This window comes from Oncorhynchus mykiss, chromosome 21 (assembly GCF_057628025.1).
Source record: "Oncorhynchus mykiss isolate SJ-2025 chromosome 21, ASM5762802v1, whole genome shotgun sequence".
Classification (NCBI taxonomy): domain Eukaryota; kingdom Metazoa; phylum Chordata; class Actinopteri; order Salmoniformes; family Salmonidae; genus Oncorhynchus; species Oncorhynchus mykiss.
In genome coordinates this window covers 11,793,096-11,821,028 of record NC_143042.1, presented here as the reverse complement: position 1 = coordinate 11,821,028, position 27,933 = coordinate 11,793,096, and the positions used below count along the sequence as shown (strand labels likewise).

The 27,933-nt window shown below is 44.0% G+C and overlaps 1 protein-coding gene across 1 annotated transcript; it reads right to left on the bottom strand.

Moving 5' to 3' along the window:
• LOC110501024 (guanine nucleotide-binding protein G(i) subunit alpha-1) lies at positions 1-22,259 on the bottom strand. Its single transcript, XM_036957240.2, has 9 exons — positions 21,579-22,259; positions 13,789-13,831; positions 11,724-11,865; positions 11,359-11,516; positions 9,982-10,110; positions 7,711-7,840; positions 5,661-5,814; positions 2,280-2,500; positions 1-1,266 (listed from the first exon to the last, which is right to left on the bottom strand). Exons 1-8 carry the CDS (start codon positions 21,694-21,696, stop codon positions 2,310-2,312), a joined length of 1,065 nt encoding a protein of 354 aa, XP_036813135.2. The 5' UTR covers positions 21,697-22,259; the 3' UTR covers positions 1-1,266; positions 2,280-2,309.
• Between the last annotated feature and the right edge of the window lie 5,674 nt (positions 22,260-27,933).

Sequence of the window (27,933 nt, the reverse complement as noted above, 5' to 3'; positions counted from 1 at the left end):
TGGTTTGTAAAGGGTTTTATTAGCAAAATAAGGGAATGAGTGTACAAAGGCTCCCTGTCTGTTGGAGAACACAGACAGATGTGGCTGGTTACAGACCATAACCATGTGTTTGTTCCCCATTCATTTTTACTTTACAATTGTGATTCTGCAGTGATCGCAGAGACCAAGTCCCCGAAGCCACCTTAAATAAATCTTAAAATATACAGTAAAATATGACTCCGATTGAGCTATTCTGTCATTACACAGCATAACGTAAGCTCCCTGACCTAGCTAGGGTTCATATTGGATACACATAGGATATGGTGTACTGTTAAAAACCACATCCCTTTGTCAGTATGGGACAGCCTGTGGGCAGGGCTGGTGTTGGTCACCATCGAGACACACATACACACCTTTGGACCACGAGGAATCTCGCCACTAAATTGGTTGGGAATGTGCACAAAAGATTGTTAATATCCCTCAGGAAACGTTTCACCGTTTATGTTGGAACGATTTCAGCAGGCAAAAAAAATAGCAATTTGGTCAGTGACTGCAGAGAAAAAGGACATGCAAAAGGCACAAGTACAAACAAACTGAGCTCAAATCCCTTTCCCCTAACAATTGGGGAGGGAGAAAAGGAATATTTCCACCAAAATGCAAGCTTCCTTTTCCAGAGAGGGCTTAAAAAAGGAACAAACTAAATAAAACAAGCTTCATTTTCCAGAGAGGGCTTAAAAAAGGAACAAACTAAATAAAACAAGCTTCCTTTTCCAGAGAGGGCTTAAAAAAGGAACAAACTAAATAAAACAAGCTTCCTTTTCCAGAGAGGGCTTAAAAAAGGAACAAACTAAATAAAACAAGCTTCCTTTTCCAGAGAGGGCTTAAAAAAGGAACAAACTAAATAAAACAAGCTTCCTTTTCCAGAGAGGGCTTAAAAAAGGAACAAACTAAATAAAACAAGCTTCCTTTTCCAGAGAGGGCTTAAAAAAGGAACAAACTAAATAAAACAAGCTTCCTTTTCCAGAGAGGGCTTAAAAAAGGAACAAACTAAATAAAACAAGCTTGCTCTTCCAAAAAAAGAAAAAAAAAGTGTGAAAATGATTTTACAACGACACAAACATCCAACACAAATGTTTAAAACGCCAATTCAAAATGTTCCAAGACAAAAACATAAATAAATCTGTTAAAAGTGGCATATAGTACAGCAATGGTCCATAATTGATTCTCCCCAATCAGATTCTTGTGAACTTCTCCCCGAAAACGCACATTATGCTGGCTTTTCACCGCCTAGAGAGAGAAAGAGTGAGAAATAGAGAAAGAGTGAGAGAGAGAAATAGATACCATTAGATCTTATTGTATGCTTGGCAGTACAAACGGCCTTCCATTCAAATATCCTTAAAATATTGTTTGACCATGCCATGATCATCTCCCAAACATCTTAATGGTGCAGAACATTTGATTAGGCTCCCGAATCAAGAGGGCCTTGATTTCAGCTGATTAGATTTAACACGCGTTTGATCATGAAAGGGTTAAACTGCATCTCTGAGGCAGCCTGGAAGCAGCTCAACGTGTTACAAATCAAATCCGTCAACTGATTTTAAAACGTTTGAAGTTGGATGCCAGTCGTCAGGAGGTAGAGATACACACGACAACAAGAGCTCCTGTGGATAACTTTCACCATCTGGGAAAGCTAGCATACTAGTTTAGCACACTGGCAATGTGGATAATACCGTGCACCCTGCCTGAAACCGGCCTTGGCTATGACTGCAGCATGCTAGTGTAACGGATCTCAGTGTGCTGCTAACAGTTTGGCTTCCTCCACTCCCTGTCCCCATACTGGGCTCAAACCTCTGGGCTTGATCCTCTGCTTCGCAACACACGTGACCTCCAACCTTGACAACATACCATCAGTTTCAGCTATCAAACTGGTGGTTGCGACATTTGAAGCTCGCTGTGGAGTGAGCTAAATCAGCTGAAATCAAGACCCTCTTGATTTGGGAGCCTAATTAAATGTTCTGCATTAAGATGTTTGGGAGATGATCATGGCATGGTCAAACAATATATATTTGTAAGTCCTCAACACTGGCACTGTGAGCACTCATGGCAGCCACCAGTCAGACATGTGCCCTCAACCATGTAGCGCCAACATCAATCCCCCAGCACTCTACACATACGAACACAAGTTCACAAGTCTGCAGTGCGTAGGCAGGGCTATGTTGCACATAGAGAAGTGATGAGAAGGGAGAGAGAGGGAAAGATTGATGGAGAAAGGGAACGAAAAAAAAAAAAGGTGGGCTTACCAGAAAACTTCCATCGATGAAATCCAGGTCTTAGAAGAGTCCACAGTCCTTCAGGTTGTTCTTGATGATGACGTCAGTGACGGCATCGAAGACAAACTGCACGTTCTTGGTGTCGGTGGCGCAGGTGAAGTGAGTGTAGATCTCCTTGGTGTCCTTCCTCTTGTTCAGGTCCTCAAACTGACACTGGATGTAGGCCGCAGCTTCCTCGTAAGTGTTGGAGCCTAGCCGCAAGACAAGAAAACCCCCACATTTCTAATGACTTTCCTCATAAGGCGTAGTCCCAGCATCTACTTCAGGCATTCTCACTATGTCATGAATTGATGTTAATAGGAGTGAGAATTCAACTGAAGTGCAAGACAGTACACCAACTCAGCAAAAAAATAACCATCCTCACTGTCAACTGCATTTATTATTTAGCAAACTTAACATGTAATATCTGAACAAAGGGGGAGCGGTCAAAATCAAAGGTAACAGTCAGTATCTGGTGTGACCACCAGCTGCATTAAGTACTGCAGTTCATCTCCTCCTCATGGACTGCACCAGATGTGCCAGTTCTTGCTGTGAGATGTTACCCCACTCTTCCACCAAGGCACCTGCAAGTTCCCAGACATTTCTGGGGGGAATGGCCCTAGCCCTCACCCTCCGATCCAACAGGTCCCAGACGTGCTCAATGGGAATGAGATCCGGGTTTTTCGCTGGCCATGGCAGAACACTGCCATTCCTGTCTTGCAGGAAATCACGCACAGAACGAGCAGTATGGCTGGTGGCATTGTCATGATGGAGGCTCATGTCAGGATGCAGGAAGGGTACCACATGAGGGAGGAGGATGTCTTCCCTGTAACGCAAAGCGTTGAGATCGCTTGCAATGACAACAAGCTCAGTCCAATGATGCTGTGACACCGCCCCAGACCATGACAGACCCTCCACCTCGATCCCGCTCCAGAGTACAGGCCTCGGTGTAACGCTCATTCCTTCGACGATAAAGGCAAATCCGACCATCACCCCTGGTGAGACAAAACCGCGACTCGTCAAAGAGCACTTTTTGCCAGTCCTGTCTGGTCCAGCGATGGTGGGTTTGTGCCCATAGGCGACGTTGTAGCCGGTGATGTCTAGTGAGGACCTGCCTTACAACAGGCCTCCAAGCCCTCAGTCCAGCCCCTCTCAGCCTATTGCGGACAGTCTGAGCACTGATGGAGGGATTGTGCGTTCCTGGTGTAACTCGAGCAGTTGTTGCCACCATCCTGTACCTGTCCTGCAGGTGTGACATTCGGATGTACCGATCCTGTGCAAGTGTTGTTACACGTGGTCTGCCACTGCGAGGACAATCAGTTGTCCGTCCTTTCTTCCTGTAGCGCTGTCTTATGCATCTCACAGTACGGACATTTCAATTTATTGACCTGGCCACATTTGCAGTCCTCATGCCTTCTTGCAGCATGCCTAAGGAACGTTCATGCAGATGAGCAGGGACCCTGGGCATCTTTCTTTAGGTGTTTCTCAGAGTCAGTAGAAAGGCCTCTTTAGTGTCCTAAGTTTTTATAACTGTGACCTTAATTACCCTACCGTCTTTTTCAATTTTTTATTTCACGTTGAGAAATGCTTGTTGAAGTTTTCGATTATCATGGAATTAAATCGGTGGTGATCGTGTTACCTAGCCTCAGTGCAGTGGGCAGCTGGGAGGAGGTGCTCTTATTCTCCATGGACTTTACAATGTCCCAGAACTTTTTGGAGTTAGAGCTACAGGATGCAAATTTCTGCTTGAAAAAGCTGGCCTTTGCTTTCCTGACTGACTGCGTGTATTGGTTCCCGACTTCCCTGAACAGTTGCATATCGCGGAGACTATTCAACGCTATTGCAGTCCGCCACAGGATGTTTTTGTGCTGGTCGAGGGCAGTCAGGTCTGGAGTGAACCAAAGGCTATATCTGTTCTTAGTTCTGCATTTTTTGAACAGAGTATGCTTATCTAAAATGGTGAGGAAGTTACTTTTAAAGAATGACCAGGCATCCTCAACTGACGGGATGAGGTCAATATCCTTCCAGGATACCCGGGCCAGGTCGATTAGAAAGGCCTGCTCGCAGAAGTGTTTTAGGGAGCGTTTGACAGTGATGAGGGGTGGTTGTTTGACTGCGGACCCATAGCGGATACAGGCAATGAGGCAGTGATCGCTGAGATCCTGTTTGAAGACAGCGGAGGTGTATTTGGAGGGCCAGTTGGTCAGGATAACGTCTATGAGGGTGCCCTTGTTTACAGATTTAGGGTTGTACCTGGTGGGTTCCTTGATGATTTGTGAGAGATTGAGGGAATTTAGCTTAGATTGTAGGACTGTCGGGGTGTTAAGCATAGAACTAACTGTAAGCTGTTAGTGTCTTAATGACCGTTCCACAGGTGCATGTTCATTAATTGTTTATGGCTCATTGAACAAGCATGAGAAACAAACAGTGTTTAAACCCTTTACAATGAAGATCTGTGAAGCTCTTAGGGATAGCCCCCTTCTTTTCAATTTTTGCCTATAATGACATACCCAAATTTAACTACAAGTAGCTCAGGCCCTGAAGCAGGGATATGCATGTTCTTGGTACCATTTGAAAGGTTTTGGAAATGTGAACGGAATGTAGAAGAACAATAGATCTGGTAAAAGATAATACAAAGATTTTTTGTTTTTTTTGTACCGTCATCTTTGAAATGCAAGAGAAAATACATTATGGCCTATCCCAGTCCACGTGCAATTTAGACTTTGGCCACTAGATGACATCAGTGTATTTGCAATGTTTTAGACTGATCCAATGAACCATTGTTTTTCTGCTCAACATTTTGTATCATGACTGGCCAAATGTGCCTAATTGGTTTATTAATAACTTTTCATGCTCAATACTGTGCACTCTCCTCAAACAATAGCATGGTATTCTTTCACCGTAATATCTACTGTAAATTGGACAGTGCAGTTAGATTAACAAGAATTTAAGCTTTCTGACAATATCAGATATGTTTATGTCCTGGGAAATGTTCTTCTTTCTTACAACATCATGCTAATCGCATTAGCCTACGTTAGCTCAACCGTCCTGTGGAATGAACACCGATCCCGAAGAAGTTTTTAAAAAGGTAGAAGTGACCAATGTCTGTTGAACGTCTCCTGTCACAACACTGATGCGGTGGAACATACCATCTGAATATGTTCAGTAACTACACTATATTACCGGCGGTATATGTTTATATGAGATCCTCTTTCCAATCATGTAGACATTCAATTATATTTGTTCAGGTGTGCAAATGACAAAGAAATCATTGAAAATGTACAGACAACTCCAGCGATAAGTGACACACAATTCACAGTTATCCCCAATCATTCTATAAACTACCATGGCTGGTTGGCTGTGTTACTGTACCTGCGTATTCTGGGTAACAGATAGTTAGAGGACTCTTCTTGATCTTCTCCTCAAACAGGTCTTTCTTGTTAAGGAAGAGGATGATGGAGGTGTCTGTGAACCACTTGTTGTTGCAGATGGAGTCAAACAGCTTCATGCTCTCATGCATCCGATTCTGGGGCGAGAAGAAGGCAACATTGGACAATAGCTTTTGTGGGGCTTCGAGCTACAGGACTTCACCTGCACTGATGTGGAATAACGGGACAGGTGAAAGCAAACACCTGCTAGGACGTCCACCATATTGCTTTATCCTATGTTTTCAGATCAGTACAGATGAAGGAAAGGAGTTGAGGAGAGAAAGCCTTTTTAAACTATCGAGATATACTCAGAAACATGTTTGGACTCGTAGAGACAGTTTCACAGACCCAGAATGAAGCTCAGCCCAGCACTAAAATGCATGTTCAATGTAAATATTATATTGAGAACGATCTTTTGTTCAGGACTTGGCTGGTTTCACACAGATATACAGTACCAGTCAAACGTTTGGACACACTCCTCATTCCAGAGTTAGCTTTATAGAATAATAGTGAAGACATCAAACTATGAAATAAACACATATGGAATCATGTAGTAACCAAAACAGTCTTCAACAAATCAAAATATATTTTATATTTTTCAAAGTAGCCACCCTTTTCCTTGACAGTTTTGCACACTTGGCATTCTCTCAACCAGCTTCATGAGGTAGTCACCTGGAATGCATTTCAATTAACAGGTGTGGCTTGTTAAAAGTTAGTTTGTGGAATTTCTTTCCTTCTTAATGCGTTTGAGCCAATCAGTTGTGTGACAAAATAGGGGTGGAATACAGTAGATAGCCCTATTTGATAAAAGACCAAGTCCATATTATGGCAAGAACTCAAATAAGCAAAGAGAAACGACAGTCCATCATTACTTTAAGACATGAAGGTAAGTCAATCTGTAAAAGTTCAAGAACTTTGAAAGTGTCTTCAAGTGCATTCGCAAAAACCATCAAACGCTATGATGAAACTGACACAGGAAAGGAAGACCCAGAGTTAACTCTGCTGCAGAGGATACGTTCATTAGAGTTACCAGCCTCAGAAATTGCAGCCCAAATAAATGCTTCACAGAGTTCAAGTAAGACACATCTCAACATCAACTGTTCAGGAGACTGCGTGATTCAGGCCTTCATGGTCGAATTGCTGCAAGGAAACCACTACTGAAGGACACAAATAAGAAGAATAGACTTGTTTGGGCCAAGAGACATGAGCAATGGACATCAGACCGGTGGAAATCTGTCCTTTGGTCTGATGAGTCCAAATTTGAGATGTTTGGTTCCAACCTCCGTGTCTTGGTGAGACACACGGATGACCTCCGCATGTGTGGTTTCCATGGAGGAGGTGATGTGATGGTGTGGTGTGGGGTGGGGGGTGGGTGCTTTGCTGGTGACACTGTCAGTGCTGGTGACACTGTCAGTGATTTATTTCAAATTCAAGACACACTTAACCAGCATGGCTACCAGAGCATTCTGCAGCGATACCCCATCCCATCTGGTTCGCACTTAGTGGGACTATCATTTGTTTTTCAACAGGACAATAACCAACACCTCCAGGCTGTGTAAGGGCTATTTGACTAAGAAGGAGAGTGATGGAGTGCTGCATCAGATCACCCAACCTCAACCCAAATGAGATGGTTTGGGATGAGTTGGACCGCAGAGTGAAGGAAAAGCAGCCAACAAGTGCTCAGCGTATGTGGGAACTCCAAGACTGTTGGAAATGCATTCCAGGTGAAGGTGGTTGAGAGAATGCCAAGCGTGTACAAAGCTGTTAAAGGCAAAGGGTGGCTACTTTGAAGAATCTAAAATACATTTTGATTTGTTTAACACTTTTTTGGTTACTACATGATTCCATGTGTTATTTCATAGTTTATGTCTTCACTATCATTCTACAATGTAGAAGATAGTAAAAATAAAGAAACCCTTGAATGAGTAAGTGTTTCAAAACTTTTGACTGGTACTGTACTCTTATTTAATGTCCATCGTTGGACAGGAACTCACCATCTCCTCATCTTCAGCCAGCACCAGATCATAGTCGCTGAGCGCCACACAGAAGATGATGGCAGTGACACCCTCGAAGCAGTGGATCCACTTCTTCCTCTCGGACCTCTGACCTCCAACATCAAACATCCTGAGCACCAGACAATGTAAACAGAGTATGTTTCCATGCATGTTGCACACAAGACAAACAACTTTATTGGCCATTGGCCAGTAGAGAAAACAGAGCTGTGGCCTGGGGCTCTGGGTTTAAGTGTTTAACCATCTAACAGGCCACCAGGTGGAAATGACAGAGAATACATTCATTTTTTGGATGCTTTTCTGTGTTGTGGAGAGATGGTACACAGTAGAAATGTTCAACACAGAATAAAATATTTAGAAGGGAGGGTATAATTGTTTTATGGGGTATAAATGGATACACTTTGTTAAATGTAATGTTTTTGTATTTTAAATAACATTCTTGTTTACACCCGTACCAATTTGCACTTTGAGCTGTATAACCCATTAACGTAACCCGAGGGAACAAGCCCTAATAATGTCACCCGCTTTGTGAGCCAGTTTCCACCCATTGGCACACAGACGGCTGTGGGGCTCTAATGTACTTAGATATGGTTTGCATTGGAATGGCTCCACATAGTTCTCTCTGCTGAGTTGCACTGAGTGGCTTGGCTGAACAAACTGTTGAGGAAGAGCATTTTTAAAGGGCTTGCTATTCAACTAGGATGTGGAGTGGGGGACAGACATGATAAAACAACTAAATATGCAGTGTTGTGGAAGCTACTCTGAAAATATAGTTTACCGAGCTACCGATTACTTCACACTGGAAGAAGTTAAGCTACACTAATGCTACCATTAAGGAAAACATAGTTAACTTAACTAAAGTTACTTTGAATGTGTAATTTAGCCAATATAACAAAAACTGTTTAAAGTGACAATTAGGCAGGTATGATTTTTTTGTTTGTTGCAAAAGCAGTAGTGTGTAGTTCCAGTAGTCAGCTACACCACTACATGGTAAAGAAGTAGTGTGTAGTTCCAGTAGTTAGCTACAGCACTACATGGTAAAGAAGTAGTGTGTAATTCCAGTAGTTAGCTACACCACTACATGGTAAAGAAGTAGTGTGTAGTTCCAGTAGTTAGCTACAGCATTACATGGTAAAGAAGTAGTGTGTAGTTCTAGTAGTTAGCTACAGCACTACATGGTAAAGCAGTAGTGTGTAGTTCCAGTAGTTAGCTACACCACTACATGGTAAAGAAGTAGTGTGTAATTCCAGTAGTTAGCTACACCACTACATGGTAAAGAAGTAGTGTGTAGTTCCAGTAGTTAGCTACAGCATTACATGGTAAAGAAGTAGTGTGTAGTTCTAGTAGTTAGCTACAGCACTACATGGTAAAGCAGTAGTGTGTAGTTCCAGTAGTTAGCTACACCACTACATGGTAAAGAAGTAGTGTGTAATTCCAGTAGTTAGCTACAGCATTACATGGTAAAGAAGTAGTGTGTAGTTCTAGTAGTTAGCTACAGCACTACATGGTAAAGAAGTAGTGTGTAGTTCCAGTAGTTAGCTACACCGCTACATGGTAAAGAAGTAGTGTGTAGTTCCAGTAGTTAGCTACACCACTACATGGTAAAGAAGTAGTGTAGTTCCAGTAGTTAGCTACACCGCTACATGGTAAAGAAGTAGTGTGTAGTTCCAGTAGTTAGCTACACCGCTACATGGTAAAGAAGTAGTGTGTAGTTCCAGTAGTTAGCTACACCGCTACATGGTAAAGAAGTAGTGTGTAGTTCCAGTAGTTAGCTACACCGCTACATGGTAAAGAAGTAGTGTGTAGTTCCAGTAGTTAGCTACACCGCTACATGGTAAAGAAGTAGTGTGTAGTTCCAGTAGTTCGCCACACCACTACATAGTAAAACAGTTCACTACTGAAAACACTACCTAGATTTGAATTTAGTTGAACTACCACCAAGCTACTGTAAAATGCAGTTCAATTACTAGTTGAACTACATGTAGTTCACTAATCCCCAACACTGGAAATATGGGTATTGACCAGTGAGCCAATCGTTCCCCTTTCCTCTCTGGCATCAGCCAATGGAACACTCGAACAGATATGATTCACTGCTGATGTCGTATGGTTCAGCTCTGTCACAATGAACCACTGGACTAAGGACATTTCTATGGGTTTGAGAGATTCAATACGCACAGTAGGGAAGTAGATTGAGTTATCCTGTAAGTATGGAATATGACTACACTTAAAAAGGGATTTGGGGGAAGTGCTCACTTGAAGTGGAGGTCCTTGAAGGTGAAATGTGTCTCCACAATGCCTGTGGTTTTGACTCTAGTCCTCAGGACATCCTGCTGGGTCGGGATATAGGTGGCTTGGGATATCCTGTCCAAATCGTTTAAGTAACTGGAGAAGGGAGGGGGAGAGAGAGAATGTTTAGATGGGAGTCAATGCATCCAATACACATACTTCAATGGAACAATAGGACAATAAGCTATTCTAATAATAAACAGATCTTGTTTGGCCATGAACCATGTCTGCTTCTATATCTTGAACTGGGAAAAACAAGTGACATTTTTTCCACTCTCTTCCACACTATCAATGCCCCCTTCTGTTGCCTCAGAATGCTCCCTCATCCAATATTTCCACATAGGGCTCAGTTCTGGACTTGTCGCACACACCTGCCCCTTCCTCAACAGTAAAATCTACAGTAGAACCCACCCCTAGCTCAAACAGCCTACCCTGTATTACTCTTCCAAAAGATCACGGCAGCAGTAATTACACACTACTCAGCAGCACTGGTGTTTAAACCCAAACAAACAGCAGAGATCGGCGTCAGCTGCTTCGCTGTAGAGGCCGGTCGGCAGGCTACGTGACGCTGGTATGTGTGCCTCTCTATGTGTGTGTGGTAGCCCTGGCCAAAAGGATTCTGGGTATTGATTTGGAAATGGCCAGCAGCTGCGGCACCAGAGGCCAGAGAGCCAATCGGTGAAGTCTGTTCTGTTCCAAAACAAGGTAGAGGGGTTTCTCATGACACACCGCAGGGGCTGCCCCTCTGGTGACTTCACTGGCATATGGAAAGGCTGTGGCACAATGCGGACAAAAAAAGAACAACCACTTCAGGAAAAAACTAATGAACCGAGGGAGTTTCGAGCTCAAGCGCTGCCCACTGAAAGGGATTTGGACATGTTTTCTAGCTCTTCTGTCTGTGGTGTTTTGCTACCAGAGTTTGGTAAACAATAGCCCTGGCCAATCTGCTGTTAGCATTTAGCTCATGTAGCTGTCTAAGGTCAAGGACTCAGCAGACACGCAGCAGCCTGCGTGTTACAGTCCTGCTACAGGGGTGACACCCCCACACAAAACAAATATTGACAGTTTCACTCAAGGTTGAAACACCAAGCGGACTGGACTGTAGGCAGTAGAGATCTACATGTCTGCCAGAGAGTGGGCGGGCATCTGTAATAAATGGACTGCTCAAGGCCTTTGGTTATTTTAGAGGAATGAGAATGTATTTACTTCCAGCAGAAGAGAATTAAGGAGGAAGAGGAACTTCAGGAGCTCTGTGTGTGAGTGTGTGTGTATCAGACCAAGGGGAGCAGACTGTCTGACCAGGACAAGGTGGTGTGTGTGTGTGTGTGTGTGTGTGTGACCCACTATGCTGCAGAGTCGTTGAGCTGGTACTCTCGTGAGCGGCTGAAGCAGGCCTGTACCCCTCTGTCCTTCCACAGGCGTTTGATGACCCCGGCCAGCTCCGCCGTCATGAAGCCTTCCTCTGCCGACCCCGCCAGCACAAACAGCTGTCTCGCATCATCCTGGGAGAGAGCAGTCCGTCAGCACAACCATCACTATTACCATCAAATCGTCACCATCAGTTCCACTGTGAAAATCATCCCTACCATCAATAGCATTATTAATACTGCCATGGCATCATAAGTGTTGGGCATGTGATTGGGTGTGTTTATAGTTTTAGTCAGAAGGCTTTGATAAATGCAATCCATCATCATGTCTAGCCCACTCACGGCTCTGGCGGCGTCTCCAAAGTCGATCTTGAGTCTTCCCATGGCTCGGATGACGGCGATGATGGACTGGATGGTGTTGCTGTAGACCACAGCCCTGTACTGTTTACACTCCTCCTCCGAGTAGCCTGCCTCGTGGATGATCCTGACACACGGGACGGAGGACACAACTACAGTCAGTCACCATGAGGAACACGACAGTCAGTCACTATGAGGAACACGGAGCAACACGACAGTCAGTCACTATGAGGAACACGGAGCAACACGACAGTCAGTCACTATGAGGAACACGGAGCAACACGACAGTCAGTCACTATGAGGAACACGACACAGTCAGTCTCTATGAGGAACACGGAGCAACACGACACAGTCAGTCTATGAGGAACACTGAGCAACACGACAGTCAGTCACTATGAGGAACACGGAGCAACACGACAGTCAGTCTCCATGACTAACACGGAGCAACACGACACAGTCAGTCTATGAGGAACACGGAGCAACACGACACAGTCAGTCTCCATGAGTAACACGGAGCAACACGACACAGTCAGTCTCCATGAGTAACACGGAGCAACACGACACAGTCAGTCTCCATGAGTAACACGGAGCAACACGACACAGTCAGTCTCCATGAGTAACACAGAGCAACACGACAGTCAGTCACTATGAGGAACACGACAGTCAGTCACTATGAGGAACACGACACAGTCAGTCTCCACGAGTAACACGGAGCAACACAACAGTCAGTCACTGAGGAACACGACAGTCAGTCACTATGAGGAACTTGGAGCAACACGACAGTCAGTCACTATGAGGAACACGGAGCAACACGACAGTCAGTCTAGGAACACGGAGCAACACGACAGTCAGTCACTATGAGGAACACGGAGCAACACGACAGTCAGTCACTATGAGGAACACGGAGCAACACGACAGTCAGTCACAAGGAGAAACATGGAGCAACACGTCAGTCAGTCACAAGGAGAAACATGGAGCAACACGTCAGTCAGTCACAAGGAGAAACATGGAGCAACACGTCAGTCAGTCACAAGGATAAACATGGAGCAACACGTCAGTCAGTCACAAGGATAAACATGGAGCAACACGTCAGTCAGTCACAAGGAGAAACATGAAGCAACACGTTAGTCAGTCACAAGGAGAAACATGGAGCAACACGTCAGTCAGTCACAAGGAGAAACATGGAGCAACACGTCAGTCAGTCACAAGGAGAAACATGGAGCAACACGTCAGTCAGTCACAAGGAGAAACATGGAGCAACACGTCAGTCAGTCACAAGGAGAAACATGGAGCAACACGTCAGTCAGTCACAAGGAGAAACATGGAGCAACACGTCAGTCAGTCACAAGGATAAACATGGAGCAACACGTCAGTCAGTCACAAGGATAAACATGGAGCAACACGTCAGTCAGTCACAAGGAGAAACATGGAGCAACACGTCAGTCAGTCACAAGGAGAAACATGGAGCAACACAGTCAGTCACAAGGAGGAACATGGAGCAACACGTCAGTCAGTCACAAGGAGAAACATGGAGCAACACGTCAGTCAGTCACAAGGAGAAACATGGAGCAACACGTCAGTCAGTCACAAGGAGAAACATGGAGCAACACGTCAGTCAGTCACAAGGAGAAACATGGAGCAACACGTCAGTCAGTCACAAGGAGAAACATGGAGCAACACGTCAGTCAGTCACAAGGAGAAACATGGAGCAACACGTCAGTCAGTCACAAGGAGAAACATGGAGCAACACTTTCTGTTTTTGAGAACACGTTCATTTTTATTAACAGCAAAAAATTAGACAGGAAAATAGCAGACCAATAACCCCCAACCCCATGGCAACCTTTCCATCATAAAATGACGGTGGGGAACGCGAACATTGATAACAACACTATCCAGGTAACAATGTTTACAGCATCTGAATTGAATGGGGCACTAGGACAATAACAATGACTCATTTCTGAGAACTGTCCCCACAGAAGGGCAAAAACAATGCTTTGTTTTGATGGTGTGGCAGATATGGCATCTGGAAGAATGGAAGGAACATACTCACTTCATCTGCTTGACTATTGTGCTCTTCCCCGACTCACCAGCACCTGAGAGAGAGAACACATTTACCAAACCAGTCAAAGCTTATAATGGAACTAATTGCAATTATGCGATAAGAGCGATGTGTTCCGAATCTGCAGGGGAATTTCAAGCCAACACTGACCATAATGTTGATTGCCTGGTATGGGATAACACTGACATACTGAGAAAGAAAAGTCCAATTGTAAAGAGCTACTCATTACAGGCCATTATGCAACTCCTTTTGAAATAGACCACCGTGGAGAACCCCGAGGTGGTCAAACACTCTGATCATTTCCCTTCCTGTGTTTCTGTATTGACGTCTCTGACCCACAGCGTCGCTCTGCAGCCGTCCGGTCGATACGGACCCTCCCCACCTCTCCCTTTATCGGCACATTTCAACAGCAGCACTAACACAGCATTATGGGCCTACCTACTGCAGCAGGAACCAATGACCCATCTCAGGCAGCGTCGCAAGAATCATTGAATGAGCCGCACCATAGCAAAACACAGTAACATTCAGAGAGTGTGTGTGTGTGTGTGTGTTGAGATGGGAGTACAGTGAAGGGACAGAGGTGAATACATTATGGTCCTCAGTATTATTGCAAAGGCCAAATCATTGGCAGTACAGTCCTCATCTTCATTAACAGCAGTGAAGCATGCAGCCTGCAGTAGTTTCCACTAACCACTAACACAACGATGCCATCAACCAGTTAATATCTGGTCATTGGGTCTTTGTACATTAAATGAGTTAGTTGTCTTTCTGGTGGTATATCAGAGCTGACAACGATCAGTTGTAACCAGGGTTTGCCTTAATGGGCCTATGAGCACATATTGTGTTACTTCAAGATGGTACAAGCCTTCTATATTGAATTACACATTACTGACTGATAGGCTGTGTAAAACACTCACGAGGACACGAGCTGGGAGGGTGGACACTAAAGCTAGCATCCAATGAGTGTGAGGCGGAGAGGTGATTGACATGGCAATACTCCTATGAGAGAGGCAGGGAACACAGAATAAGCGTTGCTTGGGCCTGGCTGCTGCTAGGGGCTCTGTGCCTCCGTCACACTGCCATGGCAACCGGCTCCGTTACCAAAGACATCGCAGCGCTCGCCACACGGTCAGTTGAGGAGGATTAGGGGTGAGTGTGTAGTGATGGCTCATCTCCATAGCCCAGGCATGTATTATTGATAGGCAAATGTCCCCAAACTGCACACAATGCCCCCATAACACATAAGTAGAGGATGTGTCATGGAGATTGACTAAGCCAGGCCCCCTCCTCGACATAACATCCACCGGTGGGTTTTTCCACTCAGGGACAGTCACTGGCCAATGGGAAATATGGGTTGTCCCTGAAAACTAACATATTGTTTTCACTTGTTTCGTGGGTCCCTTCCCATTGGGGTTGCTCAGCTCGGACACAATAAACACAGTCAGAAAAAGGGGAACAGTAGCCATGTCAGTCTAAACCTTACTCATTAGTATTACTTACCAATTCTATAGAAGTTCAGTAGAGGATTAAAAAAAGTCCCAATTTTTGTTGTGTAATTACAAACGCTATTGCTATGCAATAAAATGCAACTACCAAAGTAGTATATAACATTTTAATACAATGTTGTTGTTACTAGTGTGATTAAAGTTCTTCACTGTTTATTCAGAACTGTCCAGGCTGTACTAACACCCATCTGAGTTGCCAGGAGGAAGCTAGTTCTGTAACACCCAATCTTCCCATCTCGCAAGACCCAGCTAGTATTACATTACAGCAAGACAATGAGCACATGCACACACACACACACACACACGTCAGGGCTTCTCGTTGTGGCAAGTGAAACTTGGGGGCCTGGAACTTTCCCTAACGCAGTAGAGAACCTGAAACCAACATGTAGAAGTGAATTCCTGTGGACAAGCCTTTCTCCAGAGCCTTAGAGCATGCTGATACAGAGTGTGTGTGAGAATGTGTGTGTTTTAACAGTGTGCCAGGCAGGTACCTCCTACTGTTCAGCCTAATTGGAATGGCTTTCACCGGAGGACAAATTGTTTTAATTAATTGTCGCTGTGGCCCTGGCCCCAGAGAGGAGGACTAACACATCTCATTGCTCCGGAGCCAAACAGTCACATGTGCCACTAAGAACCCCAGAGGAGACAGCAGACACATGTGCACTGTAACACACACACACATAAAAACAAAAGTGCGCGCACACAGACACACAGCATTGGCAGCAGGTAAAGTCATCTCCCTACTTCTGCTAAGGGCCTAGGTGCCAAGGCAGCGACACAACATAGCATTCCACTCCCTACCACACTGACTGGCTGCCTCTCAATCTAGAATAAACATACCCTCTTTACAGGCCGTTGTGTGTTCACTGAACCCTCCCTCTAGATATATGTTTTACTGTCTGACCGACACACTTGATTTCTCAATATGGGACACAAAACCCTGCATAGTGTCAACAAAATGTACGCTAGCAAGTCATAGGAATAATTGTTGAATGATATCGGCAAGGTACTTATGACATTTCTTTAAGTAAGGCAAACAAACGCTCCAGTCTGGACTGACTGACCTTGCTCTGTCCTTCAACTCTAAAGTTACTGGTGTAGGGCCACACCCCTATTACATCACTAAAGTCTAATGGCCCTGATTTGAGCCACATGGCCATTAAAGAAAGCAAAGGCAGAAAAGTGGACCTCGTGGGCTGGGATAGACAGAGTCATGTTACCCACCCATCAAAGAGCCAGACCAAAACCACAGTGAGGCAGCTGCTTTCTGGCGGTTGGGAAAAGAATGTATTTTAAGAAAAATTGTTGAGGCCTGCAAACTAAATGGACATTTACAGAACAGTACTTCTAAAGCCCACCAACCATCCAACCCATCTCTCCTGGAACTTCCTCCAAGGTGGTTTTCCACAGACAGTAAAGAGGACAAGCATGTCGACAATGAAGGAAAGTTTTAAAGTGCTGTGGTAGGATTGGCTACAATCAAGTCTTCATTCCAAATGACAGCTCTGTTGTATTTTAATCTTAAAATTATGATTAAGTTGGAGCTTTTATATAATACCAGGGTGGGGAGAATCACTTTTGGAGTTCCTCCCACTCTCTCAGAGCTCAGTCTCTCTGCCTGTCCCGGAGTTGAGGGCTTTCAGATCTAATGATCCGAGGGGTTTTCTGTCTGAGTCACCGGAAGAACCAGGGCACGTCCTGCCTGGGGTTCAGTTAGGCTGGCCAGGGCATACAGTCCTCTGGGAGAGGGGGACAGAGCGAGAGAGGCAGTGAGGGACAGGGCTGAACGGGCTTACAGCTGGGCCTGGCTCGCTCTCCGTGAACCACATTAGTGGTGCCACATTAGCTGGCACCATCCCTCGTTACCATTGGGAGCTGTTGAGCCTGTGAGTGACTCACAAGGGAACCCAGGAAGTTACAGGAGCATTAACCCATCAGGGAGTCATGTAGCTCAATCAGCTGGATTCATCTGCCCACATCCAGAACAATGGATAATAGATTTAGGAAACAAACTACATGCAGACCGATACTTTACTGGAAGAGACCAGTAACAGTAGTAGATCTAACGGGACGGTGCTGGAGAAGTGGAAGCTACTGAATTCCTCATAATTCATAAGCACTTCAGTTTACAGTAGACCTACATAAATCACCCGATGTGATAAATGACATGGTAAAATAGCAGATAGTGATAACCTAGGAATTGCTTGTTTGTTTATTTGAGAGTTATTGCTACACATTTGGTAACAGGTAATTAACCACCATGTGTTGAACTATTTGAAGTACAAGAAAGGCAGTTTCCAATCAAACATCCAGGAAATACAAGTGGAAGCATTAGTACTGTAAAATAAAAGTACTACCCATAACGCTTTACATAAAATGTTACATAGACCACCAACAGAAACCTCTTGACACCAATGTGGTTGGATTTAGTCGGCCTAATATAGACAAGACAAGATGTTGCTTGTACAGACTTGACAGCATACACCCAAACATTCATAGCACTCCTCATACAAATGATTGTTCCTCTGACAGCAGGATGCCGGTACACTCCGCTGACAGAGGGCTCATTATGCTGTGTGTGTGTGTTAAGTTTTATGAGTCATATAGGATACACATGGTATACACTGGCCAATGAAATGCTTACATGCAGGTTCCTTTCTGGAGAATACAACAATTGTTTTGTATTTGTGCGTGCGTCCTACCGTATACCACCCCCCATGAAGTCCACAGCACAGACATGGACAGGGTCAGCTCATCAACGCCACACAATGTAAAACACGGACGCTAGACGGTAGGTGTCCTTGAAGTGATTTAATAGTTAATATTCCCCACCGTTTCTGAGGTGCTGCCTGTGCCGATGTATGCACCATCAGCATCACTGATATGGCTGTGACCTCTTGACCAGGATGTAATTAAACAAAGTATGTTTAGTGGGGCGGCTAGGAGGCAGATGAGAGGAATTGAGACTTTTGTGACAGAAGTATAGTAACAGAAAAGACTAATATGTAAACAAACAGAAACCAAAACATCTTCCTCCTCTCCATGAGTACACCTCAATTTATAATGAGTGTTAGAGTTTAGACCTGATCTAGAACATTCCTTCCTGTTGCTCCTCTATTAGCATATCTGACGAGACTGGGTGTGTTACCTGGTTACCAACCTGAACGGCTGACACAGGAAGCAGGCCAGGGTGCCAACGTGCAAACAAGTTTCAATGTCACACGCACAAGTACAGTGAAATGCCTTTCTTGCAAGCTCTAACATGCTGACCTTGCATTGCAAAATAAATTGACAAATACATGTTAGTCAATCATTTCATCTAAACTGCTCACGCGCGTCAACGAACATCTGCATGGCCAGGTGAAAAATAGAACTTGGTTAGATTTTTGACGTGCTGCAAGTCCCACCTCTCCCATCTCCTCATTGGTTTTTAGGAGCATATACCCATGTGGGTGATTGAAAGATGAACTGCGGTCCACACACCAGTCAGTGGTGGTAATGCACCTTAAAGTTGGTTGCCAACCGACAAAGTCCGACGCATAGTGTTGATCAAGCTGTTGATTGTGGCCTGTGGAATGTTGTCCCACTACTCTTCAATGGCTGTGCAAAGTTTCTGGACATTGTCGGGAACTGGAACACGTGGTCGTCCGTACATGTCGATCCAGGGCATCCCAAACATGCTCAATGGGTGATATGTCTGGTGAGTATGCAGTCCATGGTATAACTGGGACATTTTCAGCTTCCAGGAATTGTGTACAGATCCTTGCGACATGGGTCCGTGTATTATCATGCTGAAACATGAGGTGATGGTGGCAGATGAATGACACGACAACGGACCTCAGGATCTTGTCACAGGTTCTCTGTGCATTCAAATTGTCCTTGATAAAAGGTAACGGTGTTCGTTGACCGTAAGCTTAGGCCTGCCCATATCATAACTCCACCATGGGGCTCTCTGTTCACAACATTGCCATCAGCAAACCGCTCGCCCACACAACACTATACACACTGTCTGCCATCTGCTCGGAACAGTTGAAACTGGGATTCATCCATGAAGAGCACAATTCTCCAGCATGCCAGTGGCCATGAAAGGTGAGCATTTGCCCACTGAAGTCGGTTACGACACGAAACTGCAGTCAGGTCAAGTGGTGAGGATGACGAGCATGCAGAGGAGCTTCCTTGAGGCGGTTTCTGACAGATTGTGCAGAAATTCTTCTGTTGTACAAACCCAGTTTCATCAGCAGTCTGGGTGCCTGGTCTCAGACTATCCCCAGGTGAAGAAGCCAGATGTTGAGGGCATGGGCTGCCATGGTTACACATGGACTGCAGTTGTGAGGCCGGTTGGATGTACTGCCAAATTATCTAAAACGATGTTGGAGGCAGCTTATGGTAGAGAAATTCTCCGGCAACAGCTCTGGTGTACACTATACTTGCAGTCAAGCATGCCAATTAAACACATCCTCAAAAGTTGAGACATCTGTGACATTGTATTGTGACAAATGTACATTTTAGAGGGTCCTTTTATTGTCCCCAGCACAAGGTGTACCTGTGTAGTGATCATGCTGTTTAATATAGCTTATTGATATGCCACATCAGATGGATGGATTATCTTGGCAAATGAGAAATGCTCACAAACAGGGATGTAAACAATTTGTGCATATGGAAAGGAGAAAATATTTTTGTGTGTATGGAAAATGTCACTTTACATGTTGTGTTTATATTTTTCTTCAGTAAATGATTTTGGGAGACACCGTTTTCAAAAGAGTTCAAAATATTGGACGTCACAGGTCTGGATCGACTTTACACAAACTTTATAATTTCACTCAGAGGAATATTTGGAGACCTAAGTCGCAGACTGCAGCCAGCCCATAGTACTTGACCCGACTTGCTTCGAATCAGTTTCATCATTCATAGAAATACAGATGAATGTGGCCTAGGTTCTCAACAACAAGGAAGAGGCTTATACCATATAACCATAGACCACAAACCTAGAAGTGTCTTATTGTTATTATCAACCGATTACCAACGTAATTAGAAAAGTACAAATAAAAAAGTTGTCATACTCGTGGTATACCACAGGTGTCAGCAAATCAGCATTCAAACCACCCAGTTTATAAATATCAGCATGTACAACTAGAAGAAAATAGCAGGAAATCAAATAAAAAAAAAACAGGGACAATGTCCTCACCAAAAGCTTTCATAGCCATCCACTGACAGGCCTACAGTTTTACAGGTATTTCAGGACAGCCATTGTTGCTCATGGAATCAGTGAAGAATACCCATATTTACAGAGAAGACACATCCAGTCCTTCTCTTCCCCAATGGAGTGGATGGTAGAGCAGTATTTCAAAAACAATCACTAGTTTCTGTCTAGGGAAATGGGCTTATTTGTTTGTCAATGGAATGTCCACGGTTTTAATTGATTTTAGGTAAAACACATTGTGCAGTAGGCTAAACTCAGAGATAAGTCCATCCACTATTGCAACAACCAATGAGAGTAGCGGTAAGAAAGAGCCTGAAGTTTAATTTTGACCTGTTTATCTAAGAAATGGCGGAATCATAAACAACATACATCCATGCCTGAAGTAGCAAAAAAGGCGATGAGGTCTCAAACAAAAATGTTTTGAACATAGTAGTATAGTTATTGCAATTCGTTATTCCAACAGTTTCTGGGCCAATTACCAATTTGGAAACATCATATGCACTCAGCTGGACATAGCATTCAAACACAATGCTGCAGAGAGGCGACAAAAAAGGTGTCAAATGCTGGAGGATTAAGCCAATGAATATGGCCCATAGAAACCATTTGTGTTGCTGAACAAGCGTAACAAAGAGGGGGTACTTTGTTGCAACTGCCTGTAAGGGTGATAACATACCGAAGGCTGGAACTGATGAGCCAGCGTGGACAACGACCTTTGTTCTGCTTATAGGCTAAATCGGAAAAAAACAATCTTAAACTTGTTTTATTAGGTCGTCCAATTTCGCCAATGTGCTTTGATTTCAAGGTCTATGCAAAAGTTGACAATATTTTACATTTGATTACGACAGCTTGTGTGCTATGCGGAATTATATGAAATCGTGCTAGAATTCTCAATTCAAATTGTTGCCATTATATGTATGCATACCAATTGTTTATCACTGTAAATAGTGCGTTTGACATTTAGTTACAATGTCGCAATCGCAGCTAATATTACAGTTTGTGAAGTTCACGGATAACCATTGTTTCGTCCCACAATGTTTCACGTTGCGGGACGAAGCAAGGACAACCACTTCCCTTACCGAGAAGCAGTAGCTTGACCTCTCTTGCGGCTTTCTCCCCGTCGTCCCGCAGATTCCTGTCGATCATTTTACTGCGCTCCACCGCCGCCTTATCGTCCGTGCTCAGGGTACACCCCATCCTCAAGCAAATCGTCCGGACCCAAGTGATGCAAAAATATCAAATATATACAGTACCAACATGCAAGAGTTAAAAAGCGAGCCGCTGCTCCCGGAGACCCACACACGCCCTTGTGTGAAAGCTATCGGGTCGCTTGGATTTATACTTTTTTTTTTAAGATAAAAAAAAAAAGGACCAGGAGTGTGCTTCTTTAGTCCACTATATTCCTACGCTTTCAGTCAGTGTAAGCTATTTCTCTCGTCGTGGCATAAATAGCTGTAAATGAAAACAGTTCCACGGCGAATTGCTCTCTCTGTCTCAGCACGTCCGTCTTTCACTGCCACAGTGAGCTCTGCTCATTCAACTACAATTACCACCAGCTGGCTACACGAATACTTCCTGTTTCAGTTTTTTTCTGTCAAAATACCAGAATGACCTTTGAGTCAATATATTGTGGTCTTTGGAAATGCCTAAAACTGTAAGTGACATTTGATATCACGCGAGAAAACAATGTACTGTACTTTACTGTTTCTTGTCTGTGTATAAAATATTATAGGGAACACTGGGGCCATCCCACTTCTGACACCGATATAGCTAAACCAAGGCAAACATGCTATTCACCCCCAAGAGAAACCTCAAGAGATATATTATACGGTTCATGCAGATTATTAGGCTACTAGGGTGTTATAATGTATTTTCATTATCAAACCATGAGGGTTGTTAAAGGATACGTGATTTCTTATTCCATAGCCAGATTATTTGCTTCTAGTAGCCTACGTCTAAAGTTAATATACAGTACACATATAATTAATTAAATTAATTCTGGAATTAAAACATTTATATTTATAGAGAAAACTCCATGGAAAGACCTCATCTCCACCTTCTGATAGAGATTCCATATGAATAGTCTGCATCACATGAGACTGCAGAGGGGAGGATGACTCATAACAATGGCCGGAATGGAGTGAATGTAATTGTACCAAACATGTTTTTGATACCATTCCATTCATTTATTTCCAGCCAGGCATGCAGGGAACATTTCCAGCATGCCTTTTACATATCATTTTACTTTCAAATGGGGATGTTTAGGAGTACATGCAAAATAATGGTGGTGACCCCTGCTATTCTAATGGTTTCCTATAAACAGATTTCCCTTTGTGACCACAGATACAGGCCAGGTGCTGAGGAAAGTATAAGAGGTAGATACAGAATTATAACATGGTATGAGACAGCTCCATACAGTGTTACAGCTTGGCTAATGGAAAGCCCATTTTTCAACTAATCTGTTCTGGGTGATACTTTCTTCATTCTCGGATGTCCGTGCCCAGTTGGAGGTGGTTCTCCACCTGTGGTCTGTCTGTCTGTCTTACAGAATAGCCAGGAAGATGTGGTGATGGAGATGGTGAGCCTGGTCAGAGAGACCATCAATCTAGTGGCTGCTTTCAGGAAGGTGCTGATTGTCAGAGGTCTCCCCAAGACCGGCTCTGGGAAGATCCCCGTGCCAACCTGGTCAACAAGAAGCCATTCACCCATTCACCTCAACAAGCCCATTGAATCATATTACAAAACGTGAGACATTCAGGCCCACTTTGAGGGATAGTTGCATAGAAATGAATAATGGTTGTTGTTTCTGGACAACAAAGGTGGAATTATTCAGTAAGATTCCTGTACAGCTGCCATTTCAGTTTTCTGGTGAGCCAGTTGTTGGATAATTTGAATTCATGTCAACAAATTGGATAAAAGTTTGAGGAGCATATCAAATATCAAATGTAATTCAATTTAAACTGATTTAATATATAAAAAAAAGGCTGCTGTGGAAGGATCTGTCTCCACAGATCACTCCTACCATTGAGGACCCAGATGTGGGCAAGGACATTGAGGATGGGGAAACAGGAGCTGAGACCTGCTGGACAGTGACTCTCTCTAGGCTTTAGCCTCTAACCTCACACCTGGGCAGCAGTCTAATTAGCTATACTGTCCTTTGCCTGAGTTGTGATGCTGTGAATGAACATTATAACCTACTTCCTACCATAGGGGGCCATCTTCACAAACCAACACTCGACCACCAAGCTGTCCAACGGAATATGCTTAAGCCCTCAGCAAGATCCAAAATAAAAGATCTTGTGATTGTAATGAACACAAGGTGAGACAGAGAGCTGGTTTCAAGTGCAGGGCGCAGCAGGTGTTTATTGCAAAGGACCACAGGAGGAGGCACGTAGCTGGGTCCAGGGGCATGCAGAAGGTCATACACAGGGGCTATAAAAGGGCAACAGTACAGGCAGGGAAAATGCTAGTAACCTAGTCCAGGAGATCAGGCAATAGGCAGATAACAGTAAATCCGATAGGCTAAAGTACAGGCAAAAACTATCATACAAAAGCGGCATAAATCACAGCGGAAACCCCAGTGCTCAGAACAACATGTGTCACAAAACAAACAATACCTCACAATGATGGGGTGCAAAGAACTTAACTAAATAGTGTGTGTAAATGACATGCAGGTGAGTGAACAGGTGATTATAATTCAGATGATTGGAATCTGGAGAGTGAGCTGCGTTCAGGGGATCTAGGTGTTTGAGAGTGTGAGCTGGAAAGTGAGCTACGTTCAGGGGATCTAGGTGTTTGAGAGTGTGAGCTGGAAGCAGATGTTACAGTTTAAAAAATTGACTTGGCCATGAACGGGATCTTTTTCACTTACTAATACACTGGTGCCTTCAGTGGCCTCTCATTTAAACTGCACAGGATCATGCTGGTGGCCATCTGGTGGAGAATACAAGTGAAGAGAACATAGTTATGAATACTCATTTGAAGCTCTGAACCCCTGAGTTCCTTGATAGCTCAACAGGTTAGTGCTGGAGTGGCAAGCCAACTCCAACATGGGTTTGAATGCTAGCTTTGCCCAAGATGTTTGTATTTAAGTGTTCTAGACTTGTCTGGTTAAATATCACAGATGAGCACTTGTCAGATCTCAGGAGTGGCTCATGAGGTATATGCTGGGTTTTACAGACCCAGCACTTCAAGGTCACATTTCTTGCAATGTGGGTTTGAGTCCCACTCAGTCTGTCTCTCCTTCATGGTGAAGTAGGAGGTGGTGTTGCTGGATCCAGTATCTGGTAAGTGGGCTGGGGTTGCCCAGGATGGTGCACTGGTAGGGATACCCCATAGGGGAGGGGTAGATGGGGGCACTGGCTCCCCTGGGGATAGTGGGGAGGAAAGGCGTGGCTATTAGCAAAGGTGAAGAAAGAACAGGACGGGTTAACACAGACATCTCCGTCATGTGAGGCATGGGTTCAAAATCCTGCAACTATTATCTTCAAGCCTCTGATCATTTGCATGGTTAGATATGTCATGTCTCAATGGGTTAATGCACACTCATTCAATTCCTAAACAATCAGCTCATTGATAGACACTATGCGCCACAGAGGTACAGCTCACAGCACTTAAAAAAAAACCCTTTGACAGCTCTTCCAACCTATGTGAAATGAAAAGCAAACAAGACAGATCTGAGAACCTTGCGCCTGTTAATAATCATGGCAGTAATCCGAAATGGTAATGTTAGTCATGACCACAGTCTTGCAATGTCATTAAATATAACTGCATTCACTAGATTTAATTGCATACATCTTCTAATGTCATCTCTAATATATTGTAACTATTCCAAATTGTTTCACATGAAGAGAGGCATGCTTATGTGCCTGTTTGCGAAGCATGGACCAAACATTGAAATAGGAGTAGAACTTTTACTGTGGATATGGAATGGAGATGAGAACAAGAATTGGAGGGGAGGAAGCCACGTGCTGTAGATGAAGGATCCTTACCCGTGGACTGTAGTGTAATAACACATAATACCACATAGCTGTGGTAGGCTGCTGTGGTGATGGTGTCATTCTGAAGTATCTCAATGTGTGAAAGACAGTCATTTCAACCAATATTTTACTGACAGTATTTTTTGTTGTTGACAATCAACATTTGCTTGATCAGCCTCTTTCAGATCGTAGTTTATTATGTAGAATGCATATGCTGCTTTGGCATGTTGAACAAGGAATCACACGTAAGCTTTAGTCATGTTTGGCCCAGGTTTGTGCACCTGTTGTAGTGAATCTTCAGGTGGAGTTTGATATCCTCCTGTGGATTAAATACATTTCAATAAAGATGTGTCTGTTAGCAGATGCTCAAAGCGATTTACAGGAACAATTAGGGTTGAGTGCCTTCCTCAAGGGCAAATCAACATATTTTTTATTTAGTCAGCTTGGGGATTCAAACCAGAAACTTTTTGGTTACTGGCCCAAAGCTCTTAACCACTAGGCTACCTGGTGCCCGTAAAAGCGAAGAACAGGGTGTGGCAGGTCAGGAGGGCAGATGAGGCTGGTGGGAGGTGCCATAGGAGGATGTACTCATTGTAATGGCTAGAATGAATTATATTGAACTGTATCAAAAATATGGAAACCACATGTTTGAATCCGTTCCATTAATTCCAATCCAGCCATTACAATGAGCCCATCCAAAAAAAAGAAACGTCCCTTTTTCATTATCGCTCAAAGATAATTTGTAAAATTCCAAATAACTTCACAGATCTTCATTGTAAAGGGTTTAAACACTGTTTCCCAATTTAATGAGCATGCACCTGTGGAACGGTCGTTAAGACACTAACAGCTTACAGACGACGGAAGGCAATTAAGGTCACAGTTATGAAAACTTAGGACACTAAAGAGGCCTTTCAACGGACTCTGAAAAACACAGAAAGAAAGATGCCCAGGATCCCTGCTCATGTTTGCGAACATGCCTTAGGCATGCTGCAAGAAGGCATGAGGACTGCAGATGTGGCCAGGGTAATAAATTGCAATGTCCATAACTGTTGTAAGGCAGGTCCTCACCAGACATCACTGGCAACAACGTTGCCTATTGTCACAAACCCACCGTCGCTGGACCAGACAGGACTGGCAAAAAGTGCTCTTCACTGACGAGTCACGGTTTTGTCTCACCAGGGGTTATGGTCGGATTTGCGTTTATCGTCGAAGGAATGAGCATTACACCGAGGCCTGTACTCTGGAGCGGGATCTATTCGGAGGTGGAGGGTCTGTCATGGTCTGGGGAGGTGTGTCACAGCATCATTGGACTGAGCTTGTTGTCATTGCAGGCAATCTCAACGCTGTGCGTTACAGGGAAGACATCCTTCTCCCTCATGTGGTACCCTTCCTGCAGGCTCATCCTGACATGACCCTCCATCATGAAAATGCCACCAGCCATACTGCTCGTTCTGTGCATGATTTCCTGCAAGACAGGAATGTCAGTGTTCTGCCATGGCCAGTGAAGAGCCCGGATCTCAATCCCATTGAGCACGTCTGGGACCTGTTGGATCGGAGGGTGAGGGCTAGGGCCATTCCCCCAAGAAAAGTCCGGGAACTTGCAGGTGCCTTGGTGGAAGAGTGGGTCAACATCTCACAGCAAGGACTGGCAAATCTGGTGCAGATTATCATCACTTAATGCAGCTGGTGGCCACACCAGATAATGTTACTTTTGATTTTGACCGCTCCCCCTCCCCTTTGTTCAGGGACACATTATTCAATTTCTGTCACTTCTGTGGAACTTGTTCAGTTTATGTCTCAGTTGTTGAATCTTGTTATGTTCACACAAATATGTACACTGGTTCAGTTTGCTGAAAATAAATGCAGTTGACAGTGAGAGGACATTTCTTTTTTTGCTGAGTTCATATGTCCTCCCACCAGCTTCCTCTGGGTCAAGGTGTTTAGTAAAGTAGAGATATGGATGTGGGACAGAGGGTCACCTGGAGGGAAGAGGAGGAACCTATTAACTCTAAGATAACAACACCTGAATAATGCATGTCAGTACGGTATTGCAATAATAAATACACCTGTTCAACAAAAGATGTAGGTCTGTATTTGTAACACCAGGGGGCATTTTGTGACACAGAATCTCCCACATACTGAATGACCTGACATTAGACCAGACCGAGGTAGAAGATAACTCCAATATCACTCAAATCTATGGCTGTCATAACCATGGTTTGCCATAATCATATAATCAAGATTACACTTCTCCTTCTTTGATATCAGCATGGGATTAGTAAAGCTCTGCAAATTCCATTGAAAACATAGAGTTGTGGATATATTCTCTGAAAAGTACCCAATTCGTCTCCTCCGACCCACCTCCAACAGTGACCATCTCATCTCTTCCTCTAAGCAGGGGGAGGGTATAAAGCAACCCACATACCATCAGGAAATAATATTAGAATAGAATATC